We start from the raw sequence: 26,855 nt of genomic DNA on the forward strand, positions 1-26,855 counted from the left end.
GGAAAGGCTGAGTAACAGGGTGTGTGGAGATGGAGGCTTTGGGTGACAATGAGAGAGGCCAAGTGATGCTCAGAGAGAGGTAACTCAGCAATGGAAAGAGCCGTGCTTAGTGATAGAGGGATAAGATATTATATGGAAGGAACTTCTCAGACTGTGAACTTCCACAATGCTGAGCTCAACCAAACTGGGACAGGGCACTCTTGATTAATGAGGAGATATGCTTTCCCCCTCTTGTAACACTGATTTCAAGTCAGTGGCCTCAGGCGATCACCTTCTGCAGCAGGTGTATTTGCCTACTTTGTCACGAAGCTCTTTGGTTCTGATCCCATAAATGATCGGGTTGAGCATGGGAGGGATGAGGAGATAGAGGTCAGCCAAGATGATGTGAACATGGGGAGCGATGCCTTGACCAAACCGGTATGTGAGATCGGAGAAGATGCTAGGGGTGTAATATGTCAGCATCACACAGATGTGGGTTGTGCAAGTGTTGAGGGCTTTCTGGTGAGCATTCTTAGAGCCAATTCTGAGGACGGCAGTGATGATCAGACCGTAGGACAGGGCAATGAGCGTCAGGTCAAACCCATAGATTACAAACATTAGCACCAAGCCGTATATCCTGGTTACTGTAATGTCCCCACATGCCATCTTGAACACAGGTATGTACTCACATTGAGTATGGGGGATAATGCGGTTGGCACAGAATGGCTGCTGACTCATAAGCACGGGTAGGGGCAGAATGAAGAGAACAGCTCTTATCAAACCTAAAAGACCAAGCTTAGCTATTTGTGCATTGGTGAGGATGGTGGCATATCTCAGAGGAATACATATGGCAACGTAGCGATCGAAGGCCATTGTCACGAGGGTGGCTGAGTGTAATAACAGAAACCATGTGAAGGAAGAACATCTGGGTGAGGCAGCCAGCCATAGTAATGCCTTTCAAATTGAACCAAAATATGCCCAGTGCCTTTGGCACGACGAAGGTAGGTGTGGCGATGTCTGTGAGCGCCAGCATGCAGAGCAGCAGGTACATCGGCTTGTGCAGGGTCTGCTCCTTACCTACAACACACAGAAGTGTGAAATTTCCCAACAGGCTGATAATGTAGAACATAGAGAAAGGGATGGAAATCCAGATGTGGGCAGCCTCCAGGCCGGGGATGCCCGTTAGGATGAACGTTGAAGGGTCAGAGGGGGTGAAGTTGAAAGCTGCCATGAGGTGGTTGATGCGTCAATATGAGTCAGAAATGCTCAAAGTGCCTGTAAAGGGAGAGAAGCACATTGAGGGAGTTACATGCTTTATAACAATTAGTACAGTAAATATTTTATAGCGATTCACATTCTAGGAGTCTTCTTGAGCGGGGAGAGAAGAACCACCAACAATGTCACTCCCTGCTTTATATAACTTTAGCATATGGCGGGAACCCTGTGTTTCAAAACTGAGTTTCAAGACTAGTTTGTGGGAAAATTACAAATGGAGTCCAGAGTTCTTCGACCTGGTCACATACAGGAAAAGAACGGGGAGGAAGTGAGATAGGTGAGACCTCCTGGTGCAGCCTGCTGTGAATGGCGAGCTGCACTGTGAAGGGGAGGGTACCACATTTTAACATTCAAAAACTAGGACACTCCACGGGGAGGGAGGGTAACCCAACCCTGCCACCCTTCACTCCCTCCAACTGCCCCCCACAGAAACCCCAACCCATTCAACTCCCCCGCTCCCTGTCCCCTGATTGCCCCTCCCAGGACTCCTGCCCTTAACTTCCCCTTGGGACCCCACCCCCTATCTAAGCCTTTCTTCTCCGTGTCCCCAACTGCCCCCTTCTGAGACACTCCCCCCAACTTCCCCCCTAGGACCCCACCCCCTACCTGTCCCCTGACAAACTCCTGGGACTCCCATGCCTATCCAACTGCTGTCTGTCCCCTGATTGCCCCCCTGAGCCTCCAGCTCATCCAACCCCCCCTGCTCCCTGATCAACCCATCTTGGGACCCCTGCCCCTAACTGCCCCCCAGCACTGCATCCCCTATCTAAGTGCTGCTGGTCCTTGTCCCTGATTGCCCCCTTCCAGGAGCCCTGCCCCATCTGTCTGCCAGGACCCCACCCCCTATCTAAGCATTACAGGTCATTGTCCCCTGATTGCCCGCTCCCGAGACCCCTGCCCCTAGCTGCCCCCCAGGACCCCACTCCCTATCTAAGCACTGCAGCTCCTTGTCCCCTGATTTCCCCCTCCCGGGACCTCTGCCTCTAACTGCTCCTTGGGACTCCACCCCCTATCTACACCTCCCTTCTTCTTGTACCTGACTGCCCTTTCTGAAACCTCCCCCAACTTCCCCACTAGGACCCCACCCCCTACCTGTCCCCTGACAAACCCCTGGGACTCTGATGCCTATCCAACCGCTGTCTGACCCTGACTGCCCCCCCGAACCTTTGACACATCTGCCCCCCCCGAACATCCACCTCATCCAACCCCCCTGCTCCCAGTCCCTTGACTGCCCCCCCAGAACCCCTTACCCAACCCCCAACCCCCTTACCATGCCACTCAGACCAGCGTGTCTGGCGCTGCGCGGAGCCAGACACGCTGCTGCATACATGCTGCCATGCTCCCTTGTGGAGCCACAGCCCTCCCCCTCTCCCCAGCACCTACCTTCCAGATCTGAACACCTCAAAGTTCAGGAGTGCTCAAGCTCTGTTTGGACAGCTGTTACTTCATTTCTCCCAGATCAAATATACTGATCCACTGTCATTTGCTGTAGAAAAAGTAGGATAAAATTGAGCAAGAAATACTTCCCAGTGGTTATTAGGACTGGAATTGCTATTTTCAACAGCCATTGCCTTTTGTTTGTTTGTTTGTTGTTTAAAAGGAAGACAGTGATATTGCATTGGCAAACACCCCATAGAAAGAAAGAGTGGAACAAAAGAATAATAAAGACACCTCAACTTTTCCTCATTTATGGAGGACAGTCTTATAATATGTATCCAGATATCCTCCAATCACACAAGCTGAAAATTGTTCCACTTTACTGCAGCTCTGTAATGGTATGGGAACCAATCCTGTCTGTGTTCTGGGCACATCCAAAATTCCTGCTGAATGACCTGCCCTGGGAGCGAGTTACCAGTGACCCAGGGCTGTGACAGAAGGAGGGTTTAGTTGCAGGGGGAGAGCCCAGGCCTGGGGCGGTAGGGGGGTGCGGCGAGGAGGTCATGGTAAGGATGGGAGGCAGCCAATTTTTTTTTTTGCTTGGGGTTTCAAATAGTCTAGAGCCGGCCCTGGTGACATGCCCTTGTAAAATCATAGCATCCATTATGTATAGGCTGTCTGAAGCATTCTCAGGGAGGCTCATCTGGTGGAAGATAAGTTTCCATTGTTTCCTCCAATGGCTCATTGCCCTGAAAAGGCCCTTCCCGACCAGTTATCTAGACTGAAATCATCCTGCCTAGTGGGCGTTACCCAGGTGTAACTACATTTGAAATACAGATAAGTAGTCGATATTCATAACTGCAGACAAAAAATCATACGTGCATACAAATTGGATAATAATATTCAGAAAGTCATAAATTTTCCAATGACAACTTACATGACCCATCTTGCATAAAATGTATCATAATTATGCTATTATCATATAATAATATCACTATGATCAAATGGGGTACATTGTTACAAAATATCTATGGTTATTTCTACCAGTGAAATGCCTGAAGTAACATAACAATAACAGTTGGGAACAAAACTGAGAAAAGGTTGTGTCACTCAGGCTGCAGTTCTGTGGCTTATCAGGGCATAGAGACCCTGAAATCCCCAAACACACTCTGTATCAGGAAAGATCCCAAAGCTGGCCTTGGATCAACAATCCTACAGAAAAAAATTATTTCATCAACACTAACTACCTATCCATCTACAAGCAACTCTTTGACCCTGTGACATTCCCCTCTGGTGTTATCTGGACCAGTGATCTGCTAGGTCACTCCAAGCCTTGACTCTGGGACCCAGACTGACTCTGCTCTGCTGTGAGAACCCCCACTCCTGGGCTGTTCACGCACAGCCTCTACCATGTTAGCTGCCGCTTGGATTGTGCAACTGAATGACACTTGCCAATATCAACGATTCCAGACACAACCCTAGGAACCTCCGTCTTGCAGTGTCCAGTTATGCCTGCTGGATGCTGGAAGCTTAGATGAGTTCATCAGTTTAACAAAGAAATTGATATGCCCCAAGTCTGTTATCCCCAGGGGAGTCTCTTACATGCTTCAAACCAAACAAATTGCTTCAGGTAGAATAAACAGCACATTTTTTAACTACACAGAGAGATGTTAAGTGATATTAAGTGATAGGCAAAAAGTCAGAGTGGTTACCAAAATAAAATAAAATATAAAAATGCAGTCTAAACTCTCAGCCCTATTCGACTGGGCAACATAGAGATGAAGCAGTTTTTCTCAACCCACGGGATATATCAGTCCTTAATATACAGGTTTCTTCCTTTAACCTGGGCCAATCTCAATGTGTTCATTGCTTGAAGTGAAGGTGGCGGCCAGAGAAGGGCTCAGTATGTGTCCGCTTTGTCTGTTTTACACCCTCAGTCCATGTGTTTGAGGAGCACACGTCGAGGCATGTCTGGGAGGCATCGCTGAGTCTCTGCAAGCAAGGTTGAGCAAATCACTTTATGGGGCGTCATGCAGGTGAGTCAGTGTACTGTAGCTCCCTGGTTGGACAATGGGTTTTGATGGGTTGTTTGACACCCTGCCTGAGTGTTTGTTACTTTCCTTGCTGTTGCCTCAGGGTGGGGGCTAATATCTGACTGATTTCCCAACTTACAGCATGTTTTAGTGACCACCATATAACAGAATTCTCATAATTCTATATACATTTATAAAAGCAGCAAAGAATCCTGTGGTACCTTATAGACTAACAGACGTTTGGTATGCCCCAAGTCTGTTATGCATCTGAGGAAGTGGCTATTCACCCACGAAAGCTCATGCTCCAAAACGTCTGTTAGTCTATAAGGTGCCACAGGATTCTTTGCTGCTTTTACAGATCCAGACTAACACGGCTACCCTCTGATACTTGATATACATTTATGATACATATATGGATAGAGACATGACGTTCAGCAGATCATGTTTCCCTTGATACCTTACAAGGCCTGCTTTATATGTAAGATCTTGATTATCTGAAAATGAAGAATATGGGGGTATAGACTGTCACAGCACCCACAAAGCCTCAGTGCTACCGGCCTATCATTGCACATCCCCTGCCTGCCTCCACAACCCACAGCAGTGCCCAGTTCTCTGTGTACACCCCCTACCTGTCCCCACAGCCTCCAGCACTGCCAGCCTGCCTCTGTACACCCCTCTTCCTTCCACACAACCCCTGGTGCTGGTCACCTGTCCATGGAGATCCCCCACCCCCAGAACTTCCACCCTGCTACACAGTGATACCCCTCACCCAGGACCAAAACCAGGTGCCACACACCACAGCAACAGCTCACAGGTACACCTCTTCAGTGTAAGTTAAACTCAGTGTCTGCCTGCACTGGGGAAAAGGGGGAGATGAGACTGAACTGCCTTTCTGGGGGCAAAGGGAACCCTGGCTGCAGCTCAGCCTGTGCAGGGAAGGAGAGATGGACAGACCTAGCAGGAGGGGGAGAGGAGGTGGGATTAAAAGGAGCCAGTGTGAGCAACTCTTCTTCAAAAAGACACAAAGTTTTAACGTACTGCGGCCAGTTAGAAACCCAGACACCCCTTCCTGAGGCTGCTTTTCTGTGTTGGCAATTGCTGATGTTGCCACAAAACTGCAGTGGGCTTTCCTATGGAAGGAAGTATGGTCCAGGTGGGGGATGGTGTCCGAGACCATCTGCCAGACTAGGGGTAGGCTACCTAAGGCACAGGTGCCGAAGGCGGCACGGGAGGTGATTTTCAGTGGCACTCACACTCTGACACCTGGGTCCTGGCCTCCGTTCCAGGGGGCTCTGCATTTTAATTTAACTTTAAATGATGCTTCTTAAACATTTTATTTACTTTACATACAACAATAGGTTAGTTCTATATTATAAACTTATAGAAAGAGACATTCTAAAAACGTTAAAATGTATTACTGGCATGCAAAACCTTAAATCAGATTGAATAAATGAAGACTCAGCACAGCACTTCTGAAAGGTTGCCGACCCCTGAGCTAGAGTGTTGCTCCCTTTCCCTTGCAGTCTCAGACACCTCCCAGACCCAGGTGGCCTCATGACGCCTCTTTGGTCTGTGCATCAGGGAGGATGTCCATTCCCCATGTTGCATAGTTTCAGGACTCTGTGCCACTGTGATCTGGATACTGCATGTCCCGCAGTCCTACCCACACCCACCGCACAGACTGTGTGTTCCTGGACCTCCCCAGGTAACATTTGCAAGACAATCTCTAATGCTTCTCATCCTCTTCAGAAACGGAGATGAATGGTCTCTCTCCCTTTGCCCTCTCTTTAAAAAAATGGTTATCCAAATTGTTTGAAAGCTTTAAATCTGTGAATTTGAGATTTAAGCAACTCTCCTGTCAGTTCTCCTTGGGTCCAAAGAAGCTCATGCATCCTTAGAGGCCACGGAGCGACTCCAGATGAAGTCACTGGAGGCTCATGGCTGATGTAAATCAGGGAATTTATTTAACTCAGTCTATGTGGATTTAGGGCAAACTCCTGGCTCAATTAGGAATTTTGCCTTTGATCTCAAGGAGACCAGTTTCACTCTGAATGTTTAATTTTCGGCTCCTGGCTCTCAAATTCACGGCCTTGGGTCCTGCTGCAGAGAGCGCTATTCTGTTAGGGTGGTGAGAGAGTCTCAAGAAACCCCCAGTTCATGTGGCGTTCTGAGACTGGGAATGAAAGTTGGGAGTTTCAAAACAGAGGGGCCTTGATTTTGCTCTCACAGAAGCCAGTGTCAATCTGGAGTGAACCAGTGAAGGCAGAATCAGAGAGTAGAATCTGGGCAGTGTGTGGCCTATTCTTGTTGTGAACCCTCTGGTAACACAGATACCCACTGCAGAAGCTTTGGCTGCACTTCCAAAAAGGGCACCGAGGTAGCTGAATTGGAAAACTTGAGCGAACCACAGGAAAAACCACAGCTCAAAAAAAAAAATTACTGAGAAAGATAGAAGGACACAGTAAGAGAAAACGAATTGAACTTAAATGCAAATATTTGTCTAAAGTGTTTCCAATCTATTTGTAGTTCCAATTTTTCCAGGTAAATCCCTTGTTTTTTATGACAGTACTAAACAATTCAAGTCACCCTGCTGGTGAATTCCTGCCCAGATGGTTCTTGATTTGAACCCTAGAAACCTTCCTGAGCCCTTACCACTCACTTTAATGCAGAAACAGGCAACTCACCAAAATCTCACGCAGCAGAGAGAGGAAATCTTTTTACTGCAACAGCAAGGTAGAGTCTTGAGAATCAGTGTATGAATGTCACATGTCTGACACTCGGAGTGCTGCACAGCGACCTTTATGATTCCCCTGTACAATCCCTGTGGATTTTCAAATTGGCCAGGAGTCCCGTACAATTCCCTGGACTCTGTGTGAGCAGCTGGAAGAGCAGAAAATGGACCCTGGAGAACTTCAGCCTGAGAACAACCCCTGGGAGAAAATAAATGATTTGCCGAGAACAGGGGCTTAGATTTTCAGGGCAAACTGTGTCTTGCAGACTGTTTATTGTAGCAAATGACGATGGTTTTCTGTTCTGTGTGTAATGTACTGCCATCTGCTATGAAGCTATCAGCTCACCTTTGCAATACAGCTTAGCTGCTTTTATAACAGAGATGTTAACCCCAGACATCATATAATTGTATTACTTTGTGACTCTATGGTTTATACCATTTATTATTATTTCATTCATTTTAATAAAGATCTTAACAATTTGGAATAGTCCTCAGAATAGGTATAATTGCCACACAACCTCAGGGTCCACTTATGACATTGAACACTCTAACAACAAGTGGTACTTGTGGTACTTTAGAGACTAACACATTTATTTGGGCATAAACTTTCATGGGCTGAAACCCACTTCATCAGTTACATGCAGTGGAAAATACAGTAGACAGGTATATATATACAGCACATGAAAAGATGTGTGTTGCCTTACAAGTGACGGGGTCAGTGCTAATGAGACAATTTAATTAAAGTGGAAAGTCTGTATTCTCTAACCCTGTAGCTGGAATTGGGACAAGAACCTAAATATCTTCTGGTCAGATCATTGGCAAGATGTAATAAATTACTCCATAACTGAACCATTTTGGTGAACTTTTCTTGCTTCTGCGTTACCCCAGGGGAACTGACTAGTGAAAAGGTCTGAGTCCATACTCCCACTCGCTTTACCTAGAGGACTGCCTGACCTCATGGACACGCCTTCCACTCTCCTTTGTGGCACAGTGCTCATATTAGTTACATAGCTGAGCCCAGGATGCCTGAGAGGCTAAATCACCAGTCTCATTGTGGTCACTTAGGATGAGGGCTAGGGTGTCCCCACTCTGGTGTACTCCCTTCACATCAAATGCCTCACTGACCCACTGATCATTATATTAAGTTCAAACCAAATATAATTTTCATAGATTCATAGGTTATTCATAGATTCATAGACTCTAGGACTGGAAGGGACCTTGAGAGGTCATCGAGTCCAGTCCCCTGCCCTCATGGCAGGACAAATACTGTCTAGACCAGCCCTGATAGACATTTATCTAACCTACTCTTAAATATCTCCAGAGATGGAGATTCCACAACCTCCCAAGGCAATGTGTTCCAGTGTTTAACTATCCTCACAGTTAGGTACTTTTTCCTAATGTCCATCCTAAATCTCCCTTGCCGCAGAGTCAGGGGAAACAGCCTGCTTTTCGCTCCTTGGCTCAGCTTCTCCCAATTCACACAGAACAGGTGGCCCTTTGCAAAGCAGCTGCCCTGATTACTCACCCTGATGGAGTCTGACCCCAAGCAAGGAGGAACCTTTTGGAGCATATACAAAACTACCACACCCAATTCCAGAAGTTTCTGGAAATGCAGTGATAAATCTGCCTAGCAACAGTGACTCAGACACAACTCACTCCTACCCTGCCTAATATCTTCCTATTGAACAAGAGCCCCCTTTGTGTGGTCCCATTAATTCAGTGTTCTCCAGAACACGAGGTCTCTTATTACCCTCCTCTTCCTTTATTTGGGACCCTCACTGCCCTACTTGCTGAGATCAGCATTGCTTCAAGCTTGCCACATCCCATGCTCCTTCTTTGTCCCTGAGGCCCCGCCGCATCCTGTCTCTTCCCCTGAGGCCTGGCCCCCTGCTCCTCCTCTTCTCCCAAGATCCTGGCCACCAGCAAGGACAGAACCAACCTATTTTAAGAGCTCCCCAAGAAGGCCAGCCTGCTGTGGGGAGCCCCAGAAATGCCATCTTCCCTTTGTAGCATGCCATAGGGGGTGGGAATATGGGCTGGGGGCTGGTCTCGTGCCCCCTATCCCCTCACTCAGGGCAGGTGGAGTATCCTGGCTCCCTGAGTAACACTTACCTCAGCCCAGCCCCAGCTTCAAGCCTGGCAAGGGGGCAGGGCTCAGGGGAAGTTGAGCAGCAGGGGTTGGGGCCACAGGGGGGAGAAAAGGGTCCAGGGAAGGGCCATGAAGGCGGCAGGGAAGGGGACACAGAGTGGATGGAGCTCCTGCATGTGTCCCACTTTTGCCTTTTGAATAGGTGGTCACTCTACACTGAACGGGCTGGGCTGGGATCGGAGCAAGACATGCCTTTGTGGGGGAGCAAAGGCCCATTTCCACCCCTTTGTATTGCTGGTGCAGCATAAACAGAGGGGCTGCAGAGGGAATCTGGGCCTGAGTCTCTTGCCAGCACTTCTATGTGTCAGACCCTCATTCACACATTCTGCCTCGGTGGGGAGTGGGCTCAGCAGGTCTGCAGTGTGCAGAGCCATCAACGGGGCTGCCTGAATGGCTTCTCCTGGGCCTCCTGCATTAATTGTGTCTCTGGCATGACTCAGTCACTAGTAACTGGCTGAGGGCATAGGGAAAGGGTGGGTTACTGCGACCCTTGAATAGCCCCTATCCACAGCTTGTGCAGCACTCATGAATCACACAGCTCCTAGAGTTCTCGGGAAGGGTGAATACTGTGACTGCAAAACAGCTCTGCAGCTTTTTTCATAGCCCATGAATATTTAAACAGAGGCAGGACAGTGGCAGGCCATGTGTAATGGGAACAACATCCACATCCCTTCTCTTTATTGACTCTGTCAAGAGTAATACTGTGGTCTGAGCAACCACCAATACCATTCTTCATGGGCCAACATCCCCCCGGTCCCCTGGCTCTCCACAAAGACAGACACTTTGTAAATGCTGCTGCCTGCCTTGGTCTTCTTCCCCAGTGCCCTGTCCACCTTCACCAGCCCCTCTCCCACTGCTCTTGGCCTTTGACACATCAGAACCTATCTCTACAGTGAGGAGATCAGTAGCATATGTCGTCTAGGATGGAAGGGCCCACAATGGAACAGGTGGGTGTGGTTCATATATTTCATCTCCCTTGTCATGAGAGCTGAAGCCAGGTGATGAACTGACCCTTCACTTGACGAACACTCTGATTATCCTCCATAGTTTTTAGGTGACAGATCTGAGAAACTGCCCCACATTAAAGCATAAACAGAGTAAGTTTTGGAACAAACTCCTACATTTAACAGTAATAAGTTATTAGGATCAAATGGGATTCACCCAAGAGTTCTGAAGGAGCTCAAATATCAAACAGCAGAATTACTAACCGTGGTATGTAATCTATGGTTTAAATCAGCCTCTGTACCATCCAATTAGCACATACATATTGTGATGCTGATTTTCAAAAAAGGCTCCAGAGGCGATCCTAACAATATAGGCCAGTAAGCCCAACTAGAGTACCAGGCAAATTGGTTGAAATTATAGGAAAAAATAGAATTATCAGACACATAGATGGACACATTTGTTGGGGAAGAATCAACACAGCCTTTCAAAGGAAAATCACGCTTCACCAATCTATTAAAATTCTTTGAGTGGGTCAACAAAAATGTGGTCAAGGGAGATCCAGTGGATATTCTCTACTTGGACTTTCAGAAAGTCATTGAGAAGGTCCCCACCAAAAGCTCTTAAGCAAAATAAGCAGTCCTGGGAGAACGAGGTAGGTTCTATCCTGGATTAGTAGCTGGTTAAAAGATAGGAAATAAAGGGAAGCAATAAATGGTCAGTTCTCAGAAGGGAGAGAAGTAAATTGCGGGGTCCTCCTGGGATCTGTAGTGAGACCAGTGCTATTCAACATATTCATAATTGTCTGGAAAAAGGGGCAAATTCTGATGTGGCAAAATGTGTAGACAAGACCCAGTATATATATTGTGTCAGACTCAAAGCAATGGGGTACAGGAGTCTGGTAGAGGGCAAATATGCTGGTCACTGGATGAGTAGTTTTCTGCTCCCTGAGTGACAAGAGCAGGGGCTGCACTAGAGTAATCAGGAAATTGCTAGAACCAATTAGGGCAGACAGGCTGATTAGAACACCTGCAGCCAATCTAGGCAGACTAATCAGGGCACCTAGGTTTAAAAAGGAGCTCACTCCAGTCAGGCCTGGGGGAGCCAGAGGAGAGGAAATACGTGTGAGGAGCTGGGAGCTAGAGGCGCAAGGAGCTGAGAGTGAGAGGGTGTGCTGCTGGAGAACTAAGGAGTACAAGCGTTATCAGACACCAGGAGAAAGGTCCTGTAGTGATCATAAAGAAGGTGTTTGGAGGAGGCCATGGGGAAGTAGCCCAGGGGGTTGTAGCTGTCATGCAGCTGTTACAGGAGGCACTATAGACAGCTGCAATCCACAGGGCCCTGGGCTGGAACCCAGAGTAGAGGGTGGGCCTGGCTTCCCCCCAAACCTCCCAACTCCTGATCAGACACAGGAGAAGTTGACCCAGACTGTGGGGAAGTCACTGAGGTGAGCAAATCTGCCAATAAGCGCAGGACCCATTAAGGTACAGGAGGAACTTTGTCACAATATTTAAGTGTAAAATAAATTAAGAGGTGTTACAAACAGATCTCACAAAACTAGGTGACTGGGAACAAAATGACAGATGAAATTCAGGGTTGATAAGTGCAAAGTAATGCACAATGGAAAACATAATCTCAACTATACACATACAATGATGGAGTCTAAATTAGCTGCTACCACTCAAGAAAGAGGTATTGGCAGCATTGTGGATCGTTCTCTGAAAACATACACTCAGTATGCAACAGCAGTCAAAAGCAACCCTAGTAAATTCATGGAGGACAGGTACACCAGTGGCTATTAGCCAGGATTGTCACAGACTTAACTACATTCTCTGGATGTCTTTAAAACTCTGAATGTCAGAAGATGGGTACAGATGACATAGGATTGAGGACATGATATTGTGCTTTTCTGATAATTCCCTCTGAAGCATCTGCACTGACCACAGGCAGAAAACAGGACACTGGGCTAGATGGGCCATTGGTCTGAATCAATATGGCCATTCTTCTGTTCTTAAATTGTTTCTCTGGGTGATGGGCTTCTGCAGACAAGCCTTTTCCAGAGGATCCCTTTTAAATAGAGCTCGTGTAGCCACCCTAGCAGATATCAAGAGTAGGCACCTTATAGACTAACAGACGTTTTGGAGCATGAGCTTTCGTGGGTGAATACCCACTTCCTCAGATGCATGTAATGGAAATATCCAGGGGCAGGTATACATATGTGTGCTAGCAAGCAAGCTAGAGATAACGAGGTCAGTTCAATCAGGGAAGATGAGGTCCTGTTCTAGCAGTTGAGGTGTGAAAACCTGCACATCCACCAATGTAATATACGCCATCATATGCCAGCAATGCCCCTCTGCTATGTACATCGGCCAAACTGGACAGTCTCTACGGAAAAGGATAAATGGACACAAGTCAGACATTAGGAATGGCAATATACAAAAACCTGTAGGAGAGCACTTCAACCTCCCTGGCCACACTATAGCAGACCTTAAGGTGGCCATCCTGCAGCAAAAAAACTTCAGGACCAGACTTCAAAGAGAAACTGCTGAACTTCAGTTCATCTGCAAATTTGACACCATCAGCTCAGGATTGAACAAAGACTGTGAATGGCTTGCCAATTACAGAACCAGTTTCTTCTCCCTTGGTTTTCACACCTCAACTGCTAGAACAGGGCCTCATCCTCCCTGATTGAACTGACCTCGTTATCTCTAGCTTGCTTGCTAGCACACATATGTATACCTGCCCCTGGATATTTCCATTACATGCATCTAAGGAAGTGGGTATTCACCCACGAAAGCTCATGCTCCAAAATGTCTGTTAGTCTATAAGGTGCCACAGGATTCTTTGCTGCTTTTACAGATCCAGACTAACACGGCTACCCTCTGATACTTATCAAGAGTAGGGTGACCATATGTCCCATTTTGGCAGAGACAGTCCCTTTTTTAGCAGCTTCCTTGTTACTTAAATGAAAGGTGCACTGACTGAGTCTATGGCTGCACTGTGGGAATGGGAAGGTCAAAATCTCCTGCCCAGTCTAGGGCTGGGGTATTTGTTAGGGGGCTTATTCCTTCACCCTCTCACTTCCCTGCTCCTTCTCGTGTGAACAGAGAGCAACAATACCCGAAGTTCGAAGGCGCAAACAATTCAATGTTTATTGGGGTGAACTTCCAACAAGCATGATTCCAGTTTCTTAGTGTCCCCCTTCCCAGCTCTGACACCACAGAGCCTTGCCTGTCTCCTTGTTTCTGTTCCCATCCCCTGTTCCCATTTCCCCCTTTAGCAAAACATGATCCCAATTCCCACCCAGCTTCCTGATTGACTGCAGACTATATAGTAAAACCTGAGTTTTGCTTAGCTATACCATAACCAATCATTTTACTGAAATTTAACTAACCAATCCTAACATATTGTAACATGGTTATTTAACCAATTATATCCCAGCACCTTAATTGGTTTACACCCAACAAAATTAATTATACAGCAGACAGAAACAATCACAGAACCAGACAGAGACCATGCAAATAAACATATGAAACAATACAGAAGTGAGGATTTTACAACTGCATCTATATAAACATAAGGGTTTTCCAGCTGTGTCTATTGATAAGTGAGTTCTTGCCAGACAGGATGGTATCAAACTAAGTTTCCTTTTATATCTTTTAGGCTCTACCCTTTCTCTGGAGGTGGTAGGAAGATCAGAGCAGGATTGTATTCCTAATAGCCCAACAGCATCTTATTTCAATGTGACTAGATTGGAATGTGAGGATGTGACCATACACTTCCCAGCTTATGGCTGCCTCCGCTGCTTAGCTGAAGAACCAAGCCTCAGACTGTCACAGTAAGAGAAGGCCATTACACAGACAGACAGCCTTTCTATCTCTGTGCATCCCCACCCCCATCCTGTACAAGGCCCCTTCAGCAGATCCTGCAGGAAGTGGCTACTGTGACAGGCCCTGGTAGCACATCTCTGATGAACCTATGCTAGCAGGAAGCCAGGGAGCATCCTAGAGTAATTATTGAGGCTCAGAGATTCTGGGTGGGTGGGCCGAGCTACCAGTGGATCTCTGAGACCTGTGCATAACTTTGGTGATCTCTGGATCCCTCTTTTCATTCTTCATGGAGAAGGGAAAAGACCTCCCCGCCAGAGTGATCCGAGGGAAATTTTCTTGTATGGAGCCTTGTGGACTCTCCCTTCCCTGGCCTGCACCCTGGGCTTGTAGTGCAGGACAGGGCACAGTCGGGGAGAAATCTGGTCCTATATTATTATCATTATTATTCTATTTCATTTTATATCAGCAAGATCACAGTTTTGAAAGCATCATCACCAACATTCTGCCACCCCCGAGGTAGCCATGTGATTAATCAGAACCATATGAACAGCAATGACAAGCCTGGATTCCAGGAATAAAGAATGCCGCAGGGCTGGCACTGCAGTCCAGTTATGTAGCATCACCAAATGTCCCCTGTGATTTGGTCTCCTGCAGTTTGCCTTTGGCTCTGATCAGAGTTAAAGCTGGAACAAAGAACGCTAATTTGCAGAGGTTCCCTGATGGACAAGTGGCCCCCAAGGAAATGTGCAGGCATGCTTCATATAGACAGTTGCTTTTCTGTCTGAACAGATACTGCCCACTGCCCATGTAACCTCTTGGATGACTCCTCGTCCTTCAGTGTGAAGACCTCTGGTGTCAGCGGCTCCTCTTCTAGCAGGATTTGGGTACGTTGGCAGGTTTTGGTATCTTTACAATGTAAAGTGAAGGGTAAAGACTGCAACCTGTTTCCGTTTGCAGATGTTCTGTAGTGCAAGAAGGGACTGATGTGGGCTGTCGGGATGACTCAGTGATGGTGCTGCAGGGCAAGGAGCACGAGGTGGTTTGGGAACCCCTCCCCCACATCTCCCTGTTCTCCATGTTGGGATATTCAAGCTACACACAAATCTGACATTCAGAGCGAGCTCGGAGTGTTTAAACCCCTATTAACTGAGTCAGGATTTCTCAGTGGGTCCCATTTCTAGAGGTGCTGTGTGCTCTAGGCCGATCCTGCCAGGGGCTGAGTGAGAGGAGACCCCACGGAATATCAGAGGCTAGTTTCCAAGTCATCTCATGTTTAGTTGCTCCTGGAAATTTAATCAGAAAATTCATTTTCAAAGGTTTGGTTCTCTATCTTGGTTGTGAACTCAGGAATTCACAGCTGCACTGTGGTAACAGGTCCAATAGGGCATATGTCTGTTTCCTGACTAGCTGAGGGCTCCAACGTTTCTGCCCTGTAGATACCCCTCAGAGTTACAGGGCTACTGGCATCTCTGCCCCCTCTCTGGTCTCTGAGTGCAACATATCAGGCCTCGTAGCCTTCCCTCTCATGGGGTGGAATCCTGTGATGCTCCTACCCTCAGACTGGGCCCTGGGCTACTGCACTGTGATTGCCCTGCAGGTGCCAGTGAGCATGTGTTGAGACAAGTGACCAGCCTTCTTGAGCCAAAATAATGTTTAACCAAACAGCAGGAAGAACGTGTAACATGGGAGAATAAGAGGGTTTTCAAACAACAGTCTGTACACATCTCTGACCCCAAGCCCTCCCAATCTGACAGGGACCCAGGCAGGCCAAGGGTCCTGAGCCTTCCCCAGCGGTGTCTGTGCGTGTCAGACTGAAGAGTGCCTCAGCAACAGCTGCCCAGCTCTGGACAGACTCCCAGCGCTGGCAAAACAAGCTGTGTAACATGGCTGGAGCCCAGGAACAGGGAATTCCCTGCTTGTAGCTCCAGTGTGGTCTCTCAATCTCCCTTAAGTACATCCTGAGTGATGGCTTTCCTTGAGCTATTACTTCCCCTCCTGCTTGTTTTCCAGCAGCCTGCTATTAAAATAGGAAGAGCCATACTGGTTTCACCTAATGTAGCCAAAACATAAACATCCCAAGAGTTAACCCAATATAACTATACAGCAAACATCCCCAGAACTGGGGTTATCACACACATTCATTATGGCAGCTCAGCTCCGTGGCAGTCACAGCACCACTCCTGGGTGCTGCGGATTTTATTAATACAGGGAAGAGGGGGAAGGGGAGAGAGATTGACTGGCTGACTTTCATATGGGAAATGAAGTTCCATTTCCATGAATACTCATACATTTGACTTTGAAATCTACTTCCTGCAAACCCTCATCGTGCCTGAGTAACAGGAGCTGGGGTTACTATGTACTAGAGAGTGAGAGCTCAGGGAATGTAGAGTTTATATACTGATCCTAATGCCCATTACCACTCCGGGTACAGGCTGCAGACTGACAGAACAGAACCTGAGGAGAATCAGTCAGCTATTAACCCAGGGACAGAGGAGCTACTAGACTTTTGTTTGCTCACAAGCCACTGACTGAGGGCTGAGACTCTGGGATCTTTCAGGTTCTCAAGAAATCCAGATGACAGATGCTACATTTTACTTCCCACTCTAACCTGAGAAATCATCTCTGAAAGATGATCAGAGGGGAACGAGTGGATTTACATGTGTGTGTCAAAGTACAAATGTGTAAATGTTATGCCAAAACTTTTCATTGTAATATCAGTATTAAAAAGAAAAAGTTTCATGACCTGTATGTATATCAAAAACCAGCAGCAGAGTTGTTGGAATCTCTACAGGAAGCAGCAGTGGTAACTTTACTGCATAAAGGTTTTTGCTTTAGAAAGTATTTCAATAGTACTCCAAATAGTATTTGCAATGGGTTTGTGCTATTAACTCTTCGCTCAGTGAACAGTTGTATGATACTGTCATTAGGTAACTGAGGAGCAGCTGTTTCTAACACTTACATTCAGGGTCATGAACAAAATCCCTCTGCAATCCCTGTACAAGACAAGTCAAGAGAGAACACTTGGCTGTGTTTCAGCATAGAGCTGAGGTGCAGAGGCAGAACAATTCCGTCAGCTACCTGGTGTTGCGAGTCGATTTTCCTCTGAGGATGTTTTTTTAATGTTGCTGAGTACCTGTAAAGATATTTTCCTTTCCTGGTACAACATTATGTGACTTTGTGTTATGGGCATTTATTAGCTTTGAATTGGTAAATTAATTCCTTTAACTCTTCTGAAAAAAACCTTGGTATGACAAAAGACTTTATACTAGTATAGACATAATATCAGAGGGGTCGCCATGTTAGTCTGGAACTGTAAAAAGCGACAGAGTCCTGTGGCACCTTATAGACTAACAGACGTTTTGGAGCATGAGCTTTCGTGGGAGAATACTCACTCCGTCGGATGCATGTAGTGGAAATTTCCAGGGGCAGGTATATATATGCAGGCAAGAATCAGTCTGGAAATAACGAGGTTAGTTCAATCAGGGAGGATGAGGCCCTCTTATAGCAGTTGAGGTATGAACACCATCGGAGGAGAAACTGCTTTTGTAGTTGGCTAGACATTTATGGTCTTTGTTTAATCCTGAGCTGATGGTGTCAAATTTGCAGATGAACTGAAGCTCAGCAGTTTCTCTTTGGACTCTGGTCCTGAATTTTTTTTTTTGCTGCAGGATGGCTTCTTTTAAATCTGCAACTGTGTGGCTAGGGAGATTGAAATGTTCTCCTACAGGTTTTTGTATATTGCCATTCCTATTATCTGACTTGTGTCCATTCATCATGTTCCGTAAGGATTGTCCAGTTTGGCCGATGTACATAGCAGAGGGGCATTGCTGGCACATGATGGTGTATATTACATTGGTGGATGTGCAGGTGAATGAACCGGTGATGTTGTGACTGATCTGGTTAGGTCCTGTGATGGTGTCGCTGGTGTAGACGAACTGGATGTTTATATGGGTTACCAGAAAATCTAATTACATTAGTGAGGATTGTTCTTAATAAAGTAATGGAAGAGTGCTAAGTCTTCATTATTTATACCACAAAATATGTGTAAGTGCTGGGTGTCAGGAGGAAACTCTCCCTGGAAGCAGGTTATCTCATAGCTGCCTATTGAAGGGCTTCTTCCATCTTTCTCTCCAGCTTCGGAAACTGGCTACCGGGCTAGAAGGAACACAAGTCTTACCCAGTCTGGCAGTGCCTATCTTCACATCAGTGGTGTAAATCCAAAACTGTGTTTTTGATGATCTTCCTTGAGATCCTCGGAGTCTCTAAACTTGCACTGAGAGCAGAAAGATGTCTTGTTAAATATAATCCAGTTTCCTGTACTTTTTCCTTTCAGGAAGGAAAGTTGAAAACTCCTGGGACCTGCCCAGTACATTATGTCAGCTATCAATGACACCAAATCCAACTCTGCAGTGTTACATCTCACCGGAATACCTGGGCTGGAAGACGTTCATCTCTGGATCTCTATCCCTTTCTGCTTAGTGTATCTAATTTCGATAGTAGGAAATTCAGTCATTCTGTTCATTATAAAAACAGATCCAAGCCTCCATGAGCCCATGTACATTTTTCTTTCCATGTTGGCTGTCACAGACCTTGGCTTATCGGTAACCACCATGCCAACGGTACTGGGTATATTCTTGTTTAAATCTAGGGAGATCAGCCTCAATGCCTGTTTTGCTCAGCTGTTTTTCATCCACTCGCTTTCATACATTGAATCCTCCGTGCTCTTGTTGATGGCCTTTGACCGCTTTGTCGCGATCTGCAATCCTTTAAGATATGCGTCCATCTTAACCCTCCCAAAAATAGCCAAGATGGGACTGGTGTGTGTGCTAAAGGCAGTGGCCCTAATATTTCCACTCCCCTTTCTCCTGAAACGGTTCCAATTCTGTCAAGCTAATGTCCTCTCCCATTCCTACTGTGTGCACCAAGAGATCATGAATTTAGCTTGCTCAGATATCACAGTCAACAGAATCTATGGCTTGTCTATTGCACTCTTAACAGTGGGGTTAGACTCGTTGCTCATCTGCCTCTCTTATGTGATAATCCTCAGAACAGTGCTAAGCATCACATCCCATATGGAGTCCTTCAGGGCCCTGAACACTTGTGTCACTCACCTCAGTGCTGTATTACTTTTCTACACACCAATGCTTGGCTTGACTGTGATACACAGATTCGGGAATAGCTCTTCTCACTCGCTTCAGAATTTCCTGGGATATGTATGCCTGCTGGTCCCGCCTCTGATGAATCCAATCGTGTACAGTGTGAAAAGCAAATACCTTCGTGTGAGGATAATCAGGATGTTCCTCAAGTGACAGGTCAGTTCATCACCTGGCTATGGCACTGGTGACTTAAGCGACAAAAAACACGGACCACAGCCACCTATTCCATCCTAGACCGTTCCGTCTGAGATGCTATGAGCTACTTATCTCCACTTTGTATAGAGGTTCAGATGAGTTCTAGGCCCTGGCACAATAGGAGATGGATGTCCTGACCCGCTGGTGAGGGAGGACAGTGCAATGGGGGAAGGAGACCAACGGAGGCAGTGACATGAAGAAAGTTCTTGTGTTTCTGGAGAGACAGGGGACTGGTGGGGTGTTGGCATATAAAAAGCCGTATCCTTGGCTGCTCTGACTTCAGAATTCCTGTTGATGCAGTTAATAAAGAGAATGGATGTGGCTATTGTTTCCCATTAGACCTGGTCTGTTACTTTCCTGACTCTGGTTAAAAATCTACATGCCATGAAAAAAGCTGCAGAGCCATGATCAAAGCTGTCCTGCAGTCGCAGTCCTGGCCCTTCCTGAGCAGTCTGGGCACTGGGTGATCCATGAGCGTGGCGCCATGTGTGGTCAGAGGCTATTCAAGGACCACGGACATCCACCCTTCCCCGATGCCCTCAGAAAGGTGCTTGTGACTGATTCATGCCAGAAACATGATTAATGCAGGAGCCCTGGGAGGTCATTCTTCCCCTTGAGGCACCACCCTCTGCTCCTCCACTTCCCCCATATCCCCGACCCTGCCCAGGCTGGAAGCTGGAGCCTTGCTATGGTAAAAGCTGGCCAGACAGCCCTGATGTTCCACCTTCCCTGGGAAGGAGTATCAAGGGACCCAAGAACAGCCCCCAGCCAGTCTTCCCACCCACCAAGATACACCACAATTGAAAGTGAAGAGTCTGGAGCTCCCAATGGTGGCCTGGGCTCCCTGGCCAGTTCTTACCACTATCCAGCTCCACCTAGGCTGGGGACCACGCTTGAGGTGAAGAGAAGGAACAGTGGGAAGGGTCTCAGGAGAAGAAGAGGAACAACAGAGTGAGGGTCTAAGGGGAAAATGAAGAGCAGGGGATGCAGCATCCCTGAATCATTGCAGACCCTGCAAGGAGGTCACTGGGGGAGGATGGGACTAGTGGGTATGAGAGACACTTATCTATGGCCCAGATTATTGTAGCATCTGAGGACCTCTTGATCTTTGACATATTTATCAGTAGTACACCCCTTGCTGCAGGGCAATGTTATTAACACCACTGGGAAGATTCCAAGAGCAGAAGGAACCACTGTGATCACCTAGTCTGCCTGCCTGTGGAGCATTGGCCAGAGACCTCCTCTGAAATAACTCCTAGAGGAGAACTATTGGAACAACCTCCTGCCTTGATTTAACAGTTGTCAGTGATGGAGAATCAACCACAGCCCTTGATAAATTCTTTCCATGGTTAATTACCCTCATTCTTAAAAAAAAACCACATCCTTTCTGAATGTCTCTAGATTCATCTTCCAGCCATTGGATCATGCTATAAATTTCTCTGCTAGACTGAAGAAACCATTGTTAAATGTTTGTTCCTCATGTAGGTACTTTGGTCCCGTCACCCCTTAACAATAACACCTCTTTCTGTTAAACTAAATAAATTGAACTTCTTCAGTGGATCACTCTCAAGCAGGTTTTCTAATCCCTTCATCATTCTCTTGGTTGTTCTCTGACTCCTCCTCAATTTATCCACATCTTCCTCCAACTGTAGGCAATAGAACAGGACACAATATTCCAGCAGTGCCCCCAGTTGTGCCAAATACCCACGTAAAATATCATCTCTGCTCCTACTCGAGATTCCCCTGCTTATACTTCCTGATTTACACTGGGTTTTTCAGCCATAGCACACCACTGAGCTGCAAGTCTTTTTCAGAGTCACTGCTTCCCAAGATTGGGTCCCCCGTTTGGCAAGGATGGCCTGCATCCCTTGTTCCCAGATGTAACCTTTAAATTGAGCCATATTAAAAGAGATATTGTTGAGGCACAGAGGGATTAAGTGAGTTGCCAAAGTCACAGAAGAAGTCTGTGGAAGAGCCTGGAACTGAAGCCAGTTCTTCTGAGTCCCAGGACAGCACTTTAAGCCCTGAACCATCCTTTCTATCTGGAACTAGTGGCTGGAGATGGGACATCTGGCAGCTCAGCATGCAGAGATTACCAGGAACCCTAATAATTCAACTGCTGTGAGATCACCAAAGAGGAGCCCAAGAACAATTCCTTTTCCAGATGAGAATGCTGTAACATGCTTTCTCCCGAATCTATGGATGGGCAAATCAATCATCCAGGGTGCACAGCAGGGTCAGAGTTGGTAAGCAACTCCACATAAGCTCCAGATGTGATGCAAAATGGGCAAATAGGCCTGGAAGCGACCACCTAAGTCAATGAGTCAAGTCCTCTTCTATGGTACATGACCCTGGCATATTGTTCGGTGCATAAGCCTTTGTAAGCAGGGGCTAAATGAGTTCCCCTGACAGCTAGCTGGGAGTGGAAGAGACTTCAGAAGCAAACGATATTCACATGAACACACCTAGTCTTCCTAGATACTTTGCAGGTAGTGGTGTTCCTCAAAGTGATCTACTTTGGCTTGTGCTGGGTTACAAATCACCGTCGTACTGAATTCAGGGGTAGGGAAATGTTGTTATCAATGTTATTTTCTTTATTGTTAGAACAAAGGTGAGGAGAACTGTGCTTAACCTCTCCCAGATGAGGGAGTCACACTCAGCTGAAAGGACCTTGAGCTGGGGAAACATTCCCGTTTAACAGGCAAACAACTTGGAATATCCTTTCCCCTGTTCCAGCACACATGGCTGTTCAAGGACAATTGCTTGGAGATTGGGATAGCTCCCTTCATGGGCAAGTCATTACCCCGAACAGACACAGGAACATTTCCTTCACTGTTACAGTTCTCCACAGTAATTTTCTCCAGAGAAACATTTCCCTGAGACTTATCTGATGCCAGATTTTCTTCTGAGATACCAGACAGACACTCATTAACTAAACTAAAATTTAGTAAAAAACAGAAGAGTATGATTAAAATATTTCTATACATCCAGACATGAGTTCAATTCATTGATGTGTAGATTCATTGCAGAGATGGTGAGCTTCATAGTTTCAAAAAGTTCCTTTAGAATTCAGTTCACAGGTCAGATTACAATGTCCAAATCTCATATTCAGGGCGTACCAGTATAACTGGAACCTCGGTCTTGCAACTCAAACTTCCCCTGATGAAATCTAAGCAAATCTGAGATGACAGAATCAGGACCCAAGGATGGTTTATCCAATTTCATGTCTTTTGACAAGTTGAAATTCCTCAAGGAACAGAAGGTAATTAGGATGACTTTGAAGGACGTCCATCACCATTACTTAGCTATATAAATTAACATAAGGCCATTTGCTTGTTCTTCACCATTCACAGCACATTTCAAAGAGAGAGGAGTACTGAGATATCTTGTGTTTACAATTTATTTATATGATAGGATGTTCTTGCAAGATGTTTAACCGATGTTGCACCCTATAATGCTTTATGGAAATATGCTTATGAATGTATATATGACATAACTGGGCATGCCATGTAACATATCTCTGCAAAGGTTATGATCTACTGAATCTATCCATCCTATTTGTACACATGTACAATTTTTTTATTCAAAGTTATAAATATTGGCTGTGTACTTGTTTGATTTTAAGTAGCCATAGTAAAGTATTTGGTCAGATTCTTAAGCAAGGAATTTGCAAGTTAAGTGCCCAATCAAGAAACACGTAATGGACAATAGACCCTTGGAAGACTCCAATCCAAAGAAGAAGTCTACTTGGGGACATTGAAGGTAGCATGTTAACAATGGCCGCCACCTGTAAAGTTCTGAGTCATGCGTGGACATGTGACTTGCTGGATTCTGCATAGGAGAGAGGAGAGGGACTCCAACCACAAAGGAAAGTCTATTTAAGTCCCGTGGAGACCCCTCCATTTTGTCTTCAGCTTTCTCTCCACCCCAAAGGATGCTTGAAAGAAACTGGAACAAAGGACAGTAACCACAGGGGTGAGGATCGCTGGACCCAGACTAGAGGGAGATTAGTCTGTAAAAGAAACTTATTGGAACATCTTTGAGGGTGAGATTTCATCTGTAATCACTTTCTTGCTGTACTAGGCTTAGACTTGCATGTTTTATTTTATTTTGCTTGGTAATTCACTTTGTTCTGTTTGTTATTACTTGGAACCGCTTAAATTCTACTTTCTGTGTTTGATACAATCACTTTTTACTTATTAAATGACCCAGAGTATGTATTAATCACTGGGGGGGGCAAACAGCATATCTCTCTACCAGTGCTATAGAGGACGGACAATCTATGAGTTTACCTGTGTAAGCCTTATACAGGGTAAAACGGATTTATTTGGGGTTTGGATCCCATTAGGACCTCCCACTGCGAGCTGGGCATCTGAGTACTGGAGACAAGAACACTTCTCAAGCTGTTTTCAGTTAAGCCTAAAGCTTTTGGGGGACGTTGTTCAGACCCGGGTCTGGGTTTGCAGCAGACATAGCGTGTCTGGCTCAAGCCAGGCGGGGCCACATCAGGTGGCACATCCCAAGGGGTTTCTGTGATCCAACCCATCACAACAATAGAACCATTACTACACTCCCCTTTCCTGCACCTCAGCTCCACTCTTCACTGGAACACTCACCAGCGGTTCTGCTCTGTCAGGACTTTTTGGAAAGTCTTGCACGGCTATTGCAGAGGGATTTTGTACATGACTCTTAATATAAGTGTTAGAAACAGCTACTGGTCAGTTACCGGGAGACCGTATCATACAGCTGCTCACTGAGTGAAGAGTTAATAGCAGAAACCCATTGCAAACACTATTTGGAGTACTACTGAAATACTTTCTAAAGCAAAAGCCTTTATGCAGTAAAGTTATCACTACTCCTTCCTGTAGAGATTCCAACAACTCGGCTGCTGGTTTTTGATATACATGCTGTCAATAACCTAGTCCCAGATTTGGACCTTAGCGTCCAAAATATGGGGGTTAGCATGAAAACCTCCAAGCTTAGTTACCAGCTTGGACCTGGTACTGCTGCCACCACCCAAAAAATTAGAGTGTTTTGGGGCACTCTGGTCCCCACAAAAACCTTCCCTGTGGACCCCAAGACCCAAATCCCTTGAGTTTCACAACAAAGGGAAATAATCCTTTTCCCTTCCTCCCCCCCCTCCAGGTGCTCCTGGAGAGATACACAGAAGCAACCTCCATGAATCTAAGCAGAGCGAGTCCACCCTCTCTAATTCCAGTCCTGGAACAAAGAGCACTTCCCTCTTCACCCAGAGGGAATGCAAAGTCAGGCTAGTAAATCTAACACACACAGATTTCCCTCTGACTTCTTCCTCCCACCAATTCCCTGGTGAGTACAGACTCAACTTCCCTGAAGTTCCCCACTAAAGAAAAACTCCAACAGGGCTTTAAAAGAAAGCTTTATATAAAAAGAAAGAAAAATACATAAAAATGGTCTCTCTGTATTAAGGTGACAAATACAGGGTCATTTGCTTAAAAGAATATTGAATAAACAGCCTTATTCAAAAAGAATACAATTTAAAGCACTCTAGCAACTATAGACATGTAAATACAAAAGAACATAAAAATCCCCTATCTGATCTTTGGTACTTACAACTGGGAAACAGAAGATTAGAAAGCAGGAAATAGAAAAATCCTCCTCATAGCTGAGAGAGATTCAGGCAGAAGACCCAGAACAAAAGACTCACACACAAAAAACCCTCCACCCAGAGTTGAAAAAATCCTGTTTCCTGATTGGTCCTCTGGTCAGGTGCTTCAGGTGAAAGAGACATTAACCCTTAGCTATCTGTTTATGACACGCCCCCCAAATTGCACACAGTGGGGAAGCTCACTGGCGGCGATTTCCTTCTAGAACTTTAAAATAAACAGATTAATACAACACATGCACCTTTACATATACCACTAAGTATATAACTAACAGACTTCTACAATTTAAGAACACTTTTTAACTACTGGATTCTGGGAAACTCTCACGGGAGAGTGCATCAGCAACTTTGATAGAAGCTCCTGAGATGTGCTGAATTTCAAAATCAAAATCTTGGAGAGCTAAACTCCAACGAAGAAGTTTGTTGTTGTTCCCCTTGGCAGTATGAAGCCACTTTAGTGCAGCATGGTCAGTTTGTAGCTGGAACTGCCGTCCTCAAACATATGGGCGTAGCTTTTCCAGGGCGTACACAATGGCGTAGCATTCCTTTTCACTGACTGACCAGTGACTTTCCCTCTCAGACAGTTTCTTGCTGAGAAACACGACAGGATGGAAGTTGTGATCCGTTGCTTCCTGCATGAGAACTGCTCCTATACCACGCTCAGATGCATCCGTGGGTACTAGGAATGGCTTGTCAAAATCCGGGGCCCTGAGCACAGGGTCAGACATGAGCGTCGCCTTAACCTGGGTAAAGGCCTTTTGACACTCATCAGTCCACTTAATTGCATTTGGTTGGGTCTTTTTGGTCAGGTCGGTCCGTGGAGCAGCGATTTGGCTGTAGTGTGGTACAAATCGCCTGTAGTATCCGGCCAAGCCTAAGAAGGATTGGACCTGTTTCTTTGACATTGGGACAGGCCACTTTTGGATAGCATCCACCTTGGCCTGTAGGGGGTTTATGGTTCCTCGACCCACCTGGTGCCCCAGGTAAGTCATTCTGTTTTGGCCTATTTGACACTTTTTCGCCTTAACAGTTAGTCTGGCCTGCCTGATGCACTCAAAGACCTTTTCCAGGTGTAGTAGGTGTTCGGGCCAGGAGTCTGAAAAAATGGCCACATCATCGAGGTAGGCAACTGCATATTCTCCCAGTCCTGCTAGTAGACCATCTACCAGCCTCTGGAAGGTGGCGGGTGCATTTCGAAGGCCGAAAGGAAGGACACTAAATTCATACACCCCCGCATGGGTGACGAATGCTGATCTCTCCTTGGCAGGCTCATCTAGCGGTACTTGCCAGTACCCCTTGGTTAAGTCTATTGTAGAGATGAACTGGGCACGTCCCAACTTCTCCAATAGCTCATCGATGCGTGGCATTGGATAGTTGTCTGGACAAGTTACCGCATTTAGCTTACGGTAGTCCATGCAAAAGCATATTTCCCCATCTGGTTTGGGTACCAGAACTAGTGGAGATGCCCATGCACTGGAAGATGAGCGGATTATACCCATCTGTAGCATGTTCTGGATCTCCCATTCTATAGCAGCTTGGGCATG

General features: G+C 46.2%; 1 protein-coding gene, 1 long non-coding RNA gene and 1 pseudogene across 2 annotated transcripts in view; 2 read left to right on the forward strand and 1 right to left on the reverse strand.

The window, feature by feature from the left end:
- Positions 1 to 267: 267 nt before the first annotated feature.
- On the reverse strand, positions 268 to 1,210 carry LOC127054821 (olfactory receptor 52E2-like; annotated as a pseudogene).
- A 17,446-nt stretch (positions 1,211 to 18,656) lies between these two features.
- Positions 18,657 to 19,625, forward strand: LOC127037021 (olfactory receptor 51G2-like). The gene has a single exon (XM_050928463.1). The coding sequence runs from the start codon at positions 18,690 to 18,692 to the stop codon at positions 19,623 to 19,625; it is 936 nt and encodes a 311-aa protein (XP_050784420.1). The 5' UTR covers positions 18,657 to 18,689.
- A 3,469-nt stretch (positions 19,626 to 23,094) lies between these two features.
- The window catches only part of LOC127039912 (uncharacterized), a 235,179-nt gene continuing 231,418 nt past the window's right edge, over positions 23,095 to 26,855 (forward strand). The window contains exon 1 of the long non-coding RNA XR_007771329.1: positions 23,095 to 23,195. This is a non-coding gene — a long non-coding RNA (uncharacterized LOC127039912). The remainder of the gene's footprint in view (positions 23,196 to 26,855) is intronic.

The sequence above is a fragment of the Gopherus flavomarginatus genome, chromosome 1 (assembly GCF_025201925.1).
Source record: "Gopherus flavomarginatus isolate rGopFla2 chromosome 1, rGopFla2.mat.asm, whole genome shotgun sequence".
NCBI lineage: Eukaryota > Metazoa > Chordata > Testudines > Testudinidae > Gopherus > Gopherus flavomarginatus.

Excerpts from the sequence above, each read along its gene's own strand:
- LOC127037021 (XM_050928463.1), top strand. The coding sequence starts at position 18,690 with ATGTCAGCTATCAATGACACCAAATCCAACTCTGCAGTGTTACATCTC.